This window comes from Octodon degus, unplaced genomic scaffold (assembly GCF_000260255.1).
Source record: "Octodon degus isolate 3935 unplaced genomic scaffold, OctDeg1.0 scaffold00133, whole genome shotgun sequence".
NCBI classification, from domain to species: Eukaryota; Metazoa; Chordata; class Mammalia; order Rodentia; family Octodontidae; genus Octodon; species Octodon degus.
In genome coordinates, this window is record NW_004524709.1 from 5,903,698 (window position 1) to 5,911,460 (window position 7,763).

Sequence of the window (7,763 nt, forward strand, 5' to 3'; positions counted from 1 at the left end):
AGACTGTAACCCAGTCCATAAATTATAAGTGGGTCACCAAAAAACTATACTTTGGAGTTCTTACAAGATATTTAACATCCTTTCACCATAGTATGAACTATACTTTGATTAGAGTTCTCAATTTTTAGAATATTTTTTCAAAATTCTAAAATGATTAGGGAAAAACAAGTGTATGGATGCTAGGGCAAAGATGTTTGGATAGCATTTTGATAACATGGTAGTAATGAGTCATCTTTATACTAACATCAACTTTTAAATTTAATAAAGATATAATTATGAAATTTAGAAAATTGCATGCTATCTGGGGAATAAGGTAAGAAAGTCACACAGGGGAAAAATTTCTACTTCTGGGGATGGGGTCTGAATATTACTTCCAATAACTATGCTATTTAGGCAATGACCCTGGTAAGTTGGACAAAGGAGTCACCAACAAGCAAGGAAGTAACCAGTACTACACTTCAGTACCTTCTGAGGTTTCGGCAACAACCATTACCATTCACGGTTTCGAATATAACAATGTACAAGTTGCCACGATCAATCTTGATTTGCTTTCTCCCACAGAAAATGGTGTTAAACTTCCTGTAATGTTTTCAACTTTCAAACAAGCTTGCGATGCTAACAGTAAAAGATACTCTGAGAAACTTCACCAAAATCGTCTATGAGGTCAAATTGTTAATCATCTGAGGTTTTCTAGTAATGATGGGGAAAAACATGCATAATTATGTATCATTTAACTTTCGCATAAGAGATAGGAAATAATGCAACTGGGGTTTAAATTTAAAACTCAAATATCTCAAGTGGGTAATATTATAATTTGATCAGTTCCTAGCCAATTGTGATTTTAAATAACTATTCATAATGTTTCACAGAGCAAACATGAAAAAAGTAAAAAAAATAACATACTCAATAACACAAAACTTTTATAATAGTAATTATGGACATGGATGTTTTAATGAATTCCATATTGCAATGAAGACATTGAACACTCAAAAACGATTACATTAATACAATAAAAATAACTGATTCCACAGGACACTTATAAATGCATACTTTTTCCTCCAAACAAATTTTTCACAAATTTAACTAACAAATGATTTACATAGTCTTCAGATCAAAAATAGGTACAGAACACTTGACTCCACAGAAACTGGTGTGCAGTATTTGAGAAAACTCCTGTTTTGTCCAACAACAAATCCTCTTATGAAATTTTGTATCAACATATATTTTTAAATAACCACACATTTTCCTTCCATTATTAAATGAAATTCTGGACATGAGAGCATATAATAGTGTTCCTATTTCAAAACACTATTTCATATGAGATCACATGTGGCTGATAACATGACTTAATTTTAGCCACATGCACATATACACACACTTGCACACACGCACGCACTCGCATGCATGCACTACTCCTAATCCCTTGAAAATAACAATACTTAGGGCCACAGCAGCAGTAAGATAAAATCACGTTAGAAGATGACACAGTAGTTAACAGTAAGTCACATCCTGCTCCTGAGAACTCTGCTTAAGCACCGTTAGGGTCTTCCACACTCAACAGAAATGAGTGTGGAGCCTCAATTCTGGTGTCAGAGGCTGGTCCCTCCAATTAGCAAGAGAAGGCGAGCAGCTATTGGCAGTGAAGGTCACTAGTTTGCAAAGAACTAAATGGCCACCCTAAATATGTATTTTGAAAAGATTCAAAATATTTTCACCTGGCAGAAATCTGGTTCCTGCATTTGATTTAGCTATGTGTATATATTTTTCAACGTTCTTATCATCCTAAGATATCTATCTCTCCAAATTAAAATACGAGGAACTCAAGAACACAGCCTGTGTAGCTCAACATTGGAAGTCATCTACATTCCTGCCTTTGCATATGCAATGGACTGAAAGGGGATGTGGCCCCCATTCCTCATTTTAAGGTAAATTCAGGACATATCACAGGCCTTGATACAGTACAAGCAAAATACCCTCAGGACAGCAGGAGCTGAGACGAAATTCTAATCAACCAGCCTGACTTCAGTACTCAAAAAACACTGTGGTCATATCTAGTGATCAGAAAATGCTGGAGCTTATAAACAATAAATTTTTGACCTTAAAAAATAAAATTACTCCAAAATATTCATGGTTTGTCCCTTAGTTAGCAACCTCAACTCTATACTACATCATTACTGGCTATTCCTGGGACTCTCCGTCCTTGCTACACCAGTCATTTCAGAATCATTCTGAATGATTCAGATGTGAAGTTGCTAACATCAACTCCTGTAGGACCTACACAAAATATGCCAATCATGAGGCATTTCTCACTCTTGTCCTTGTTCCACCAAAGAACACCCAAATGTCCTATGTACCTATCTATAGTACTACACCTTATCTGGTGGCTACCAACCAGTTATCAGCTGTGTTGCCCTCTCTGTCACCACCAAATAAGGATAGGCACAAAGAAATAAGAGGCGTGAGGAGTGTGTCACCATGACAGTTTGAAATATCACCTTCCTTCCTGTGCCTCTCCACGTGATCAGTCTCCTAATGGCCACATGGAAAGGATTACAATACAAATATGAGGGCAGTAAGTGAGATGTCTATCAAAACTGTAACTCAACAAGAAACATTAACTTACAAATATCAGATGAACAGTAATTTCTAAGAAGACAAGAATAACAGGCTCACTTACACAATAGCAGAATTGGCACTGAGAGGCACCCCAGCTACTCAAGACAAAAGTATCTTGTTAACTGTGAACTAGATGTGTTGGTCATCATTCTATTAGCCTAATTGAAGAACCTTTTGCCTTCAAGGTACATTTGGTTGATTGTCTTTCTTGCCTTCTAAGTTGAATTCAGTATTCCAGCTATAATCAAAAAGTGCTTTATCTAGGTAACAGTGAGACTCCGAAGTTTTCCAAATATTTATTTTTGAGGTAGTACTCATTTATTTGCATTGTTGGCTCTCAAATACCACCAAGGAAGTGAACCCATTTAGAAATATGCAAATCAAAGATGTAAAAAATAAATAAGATTTTGTTCTCAGGTAGCAGGGCCTTCTTATAAAGGTCAAGTCACATTCAGTGGATATCATTTGAAATTTCTAAAGACTGTTTATAACCACAGCTATAAACTAAAGTGCTTTAAATTTTGCTTTATATCTAAAATCGGTGATTAGGATCATTATATTGTAGAATTTGGTAGTATGAGACCTCAGGAGATTGAAATGATTTTCTATAAAAAGAGCAGAAATTTTTTTTTCAAAAGAAACTCTGAATGTTGCAAAACCAGGTTATTCTTATAGAACTGCAATAAAAATTAAAAGCTAAAACTGAATTATACAACAGCACATGCTAAAATGCCATACAGAAGTAATGTGAAATCTCTGATGATTCCTGACCCTCACTAGCCAAAGCAATGCAGCTCTGCAATCCTCCCAGTATAAGGTAGATATGTATAATTATTCCAGAAAATGCAACAGACTTTAGGCTTCACAATACGTACGTAGGTTCACAATTAATTCACACAAATGTAATGCCCTACTGTTCTCTCAAATGTCAACAACTTTCAAGCATTGTATGTGCTACATGGAAGGTGAGCTTCACTTCTACTGACCGGAGGATGCCAATATATATACATGAGACAAAAATAAAAACTATGATCACACATTTTTCTGTACATTTCATGCAAGCTGGGCACAATGTGAAAATAACATGTATAAAGCACCCTTCCCAGGGTCAAACTCTCACAGAAATGGCTGATTAATATGCAGAAAAGCCTGCATGAATCAAAGGTCCATGGCAAACCACAAAATCAAGGAACAATGGCGACCTTATTTTTCTTGTAACAATGCAGGAATGTTGATGTTCCACCCAATGGCTTGCCTATCAAACCCACACGTAAACAGGTTGCATACGGGGTGATCTTCGCTCCACGCTGAGCAGCACACCATTCTTCTGTGGCCCTGTCAATGATCAAACAAACCGAAATGAGGGCATTATTCTGGAATTAAGATTTACAAAACTTCAGCGAAATTAACAATACCACTCAAAACTAGTAAAATAAAAGGGGGAAACACACACACATTGGAATTCCAAGTAAACCAAAAATACTGAGCATAGCAATAGGATTTTAGTGATGTCCCAGTCAAGCCACATGATGTGTGCTATCAGGACACAGTACAAATGAATGGTGACTCACACTCTGTGAATCTTTCTTTAGGAAAATATAGAGTAAAATACAAAAATAACTCATTAATTTGAAAATTTTAAACAAATAAATGAGAAGAGAAAATATTATAATTTAAATGAAATTTACTCAAAGACCTCAAATACTGTTACACAACTAATTGGCTAGTAATAAAGGAGCTGGAAAATACACATGTCACACCAAGCAAAAGGCCTTTCAGAAATATTCCTGGCATCTTCAGGAATTCTAATTAGGTATCATAATGCTGGGGACATTACCGTGAAGTATTTGACAAAGCTTGCAGTGTGACATATTAGTGTTTTGATTTATAGATACAAGAACTTAAGATAATGCCCAGTACTTAGAATGTCTATACATGATACCTTAGGAATTACCTGTATTTTTTAAAGTTAATAAAATGGCTAATATGTAGTCATATCACACAATAAAACACAAAAATTACTATTAACTAACACTGACAGGTTCATTAAGCAAAAAAAAAAAAACAACATTCAAAGAATGGCACAAAAGTCACATATAAGTAATGTTGTTTATATATATGGGGAGAGAACTGTGATAGGGCACAAAAATAAAGTAATTAAAAAAGACCACACAGAAAAATATCTTCTATTACTTCTTGGGAGAAAGAACAAGTCAAATCTTTGCACAAAAAAAAAAAATTAAAGATAACTGAAAGCTACGTATGGTAGCACATGCCTATAATCCCAATTATTTAGGAGAGTGAGGTAGGAGGACTTCCAAGCTCAAGGCTGGCTGGGGCAATTTAGCAAAACCAACTCAAGAAAAGGGGAGTTGGGGATCCAAGCTCAGTAGTAGAACCCTTGCCTAGCATCAGTTCAATCTCCAGCACTGAAAAAAAAAATAAAAATGAAAACAAATGTGAGGTGTCTGTGTACTTGACAACAGGGAAAAAGGACCATAAAGCCAGGAGCCACAGAAAGCTTTCAGCTACACCCCATGGTTTGACAAGCTGGCACTTGCCAGGGGAAGTTGGAGACTTTTATACCTCACATGCTTACAGCATCATTACTCACCCAGAAAAGGATGCACAAGCAAACACACTGTAAAGATACTTCTTGATCTCTGCAGACAGTAACAACATACACTCTGGACACACGCAGTACAAGACGATACTGTTTACTCACCTACAAGGCTAATACACAATCAACTGCACTTCAGTACCCTCCTACTCTGGAACATACTGTTGGGAAATGCTGCTTACACTACTCTCAAAGTCAGGGGCCTGCCCCTTAGCTCAGTTCTTTAAGTGGCTGCTTCAACAAAGCAGTCAGGCTCAGGTTGTTGTGGTACCATCCCCACAATTCAAGCCAGCCAAACCTGCCCTGAAGGCATTCGGAGGCAGCCAAAAAAAAAAAAAAAAAATCCTACTACTCTCAAAGTCAAACAACTGTAAATTATTAGTCCTTTCTATTGTACTTCTTAAATGTTCCAATTTTTTTTCTCTTTTTAAAATAGGTAGTTACAAAGTAAGTCAGTGATTCCTAATTGTGGTTCTGAGACAAAGGAACCACATGTACTTACCTGAAGAAATGTTATAAGTTCAAAATAAAGTTGAATGATATTTGTTAATCTTAGAAACAAATCTATTTTATATATCACTTTAGGAGGGAATAAGAACAAGCACAAAGAATTCTACAATTCCAGTAAAACTGAATGTTTACAGGTAATTTAAAATTAAATTGTCTATATGGATTTAAAGAACTAAATTATTCAGAAATCTTCTCTTTTTTGTTTTTTAAGAACTCCTAACTTTCTTGAAGGAAAATATTTTCAAAGTAATGAAGCCATACCCTCATAAATTTGTTTCAAATGTAAACTTTGTACAAAGCAATCTTAAAACACACACAGAGCCCATTTAAAAGAGAACACACTACTGCGTTAAGACGCTGCTTAGGTGATGCGATAACTGGCAGTTAACAAAACATTTTTTTAAAAAAAGTCTTCACTATGCAATTCATGAATTTGCTAGAAGTTGCAAAGGTTTTTAAATATTTACTCCAATTTTATGAGGAACTGATAAAAACAATAATTAACTTCAAACACTACACTTCAGAGCTATAAAAAGAAATAGCTGACACACCTCTACATAAGAATATAGATGCTTTTCAGAAACTGCCCGGCACATACAGGAAAGGTGTTGCTATTCTGGTGGCAAATTCCACTTCATAATCTATCTTCATAACTGCTCTTAGTCTATAGTTTTGAAGTGCACATCCAGCTTATAGCTCATAAACTGTACTCTGAGGCTTTATGCCATTAAACAATACTATTATTAACAACGATGGATATCATAAGAGTAGACACAAGGCAGCAACCAATCCTGGTGAATGTTGTGCTAGATGTCTGGCAATGTCCAGAGGCATATGTGCTTGCACAAACAGGGAAGTGGACTAAAGTGTCACTCATTAACAGATGAATGGAATGGATTAACAGAATCAACTGGCTTACTCACCACAAAGATATCACAAAAATATTCAAAAGATATCAAATAAAAACAGAATGAAAATGATTGGCTGTGGGACTCAAATACAAACACCAAAAGAAATGCTGCTTTGACAAAGTATTCCCATTACCTGCTGATAGAAATAAGCTACTAACTAACATCTATGCTAAAGACCCTGGCTCCAACTTCAAAAACACAGAATGGCCTAGGGAATCACCTATATGCAGGCTACTAGTGTCTTCACAGAAGACTCTGACTTGGATAGGCTGATATATCCAAAAGTCTCAACCACACAGGAAAACATCCAGCTAACTCCCCTACAGCACATCTAAAGTTAACAGAGAACAATCCCTTCATTTATATAAAAGTAACTTTTAAAGCATAATTTCTTCTCATAATTTCTTCATCTACAATTTATAAAGGTGTTTTTTTGGTCGGAAGTAAAGGCAAGGATCCCACCTTCAAGAGCTCCCACTCCCACTATGATGAACACTGCTCCTGCCTGAATACAGCAGTTATGTGTTATTTTATACAGCCCCACCCTGCATAAGCTTACCTGAAAAAAATCTATAAATGTCAGCAGCTAACACATGTGCTAAGCTCAAATCATGCCTAAAGAAGCTGGGGAAATGAACATTTGATCATATCAAATTTTACACTCAAATACTGATACTCAGGGTATTGAAATTCTAGTCTGGAACAAGTTGAACAAGTTGACTCTATTTTTTCAACTTTAAATTTTACAAACTCGAAGAATAAATCAAGTATTTCCAAAGAAAATTTAGTACCTAAAAACTTGTAAGGAGGCATGAATGTAAAATATTTCTAACATTTTTACACCAATTACATGTTTAAATAAAATATATGTTAAAATTGATTTCTCTCATTTCTCTTTTTAAATGTAGTTACTAGAAAACTAAAAATCACACAAGTGATTTGTGCTAGACAGAAATAATTTAAGGTATGAAATGCCAAGTTCTTCTCTACATGTTTTGTGTGTATGTATTACCTGTCGACTGCTCCGAGGAAGCCGTGCTAGTCGCACTCCTGACATATCAAACAATCGCACTTGTCGGTTGTCATGGGGAAGAGCTATGATTTTT

At 35.6% G+C, this 7,763-nt stretch overlaps 1 protein-coding gene across 1 annotated transcript in view; it reads right to left on the minus strand.

Annotated features, from left to right (window-relative positions):
- Positions 1 to 1,901: 1,901 nt before the first annotated feature.
- Positions 1,902 to 7,763, minus strand: part of Wdr37 (WD repeat domain 37) — an 89,457-nt gene continuing 83,595 nt past the window's right edge. The window contains exons 13-14 of the mRNA XM_004641274.2: positions 7,670 to 7,763; positions 1,902 to 3,951 (exon numbers count right to left, since the gene is read on the minus strand). The exon at positions 7,670 to 7,763 is cut by the window's right edge and continues 20 nt beyond it. Coding sequence (XP_004641331.1) covers positions 3,820 to 3,951; positions 7,670 to 7,763 — 226 coding nt within the window. The 3' untranslated portion in view covers positions 1,902 to 3,819. The remainder of the gene's footprint in view (positions 3,952 to 7,669) is intronic.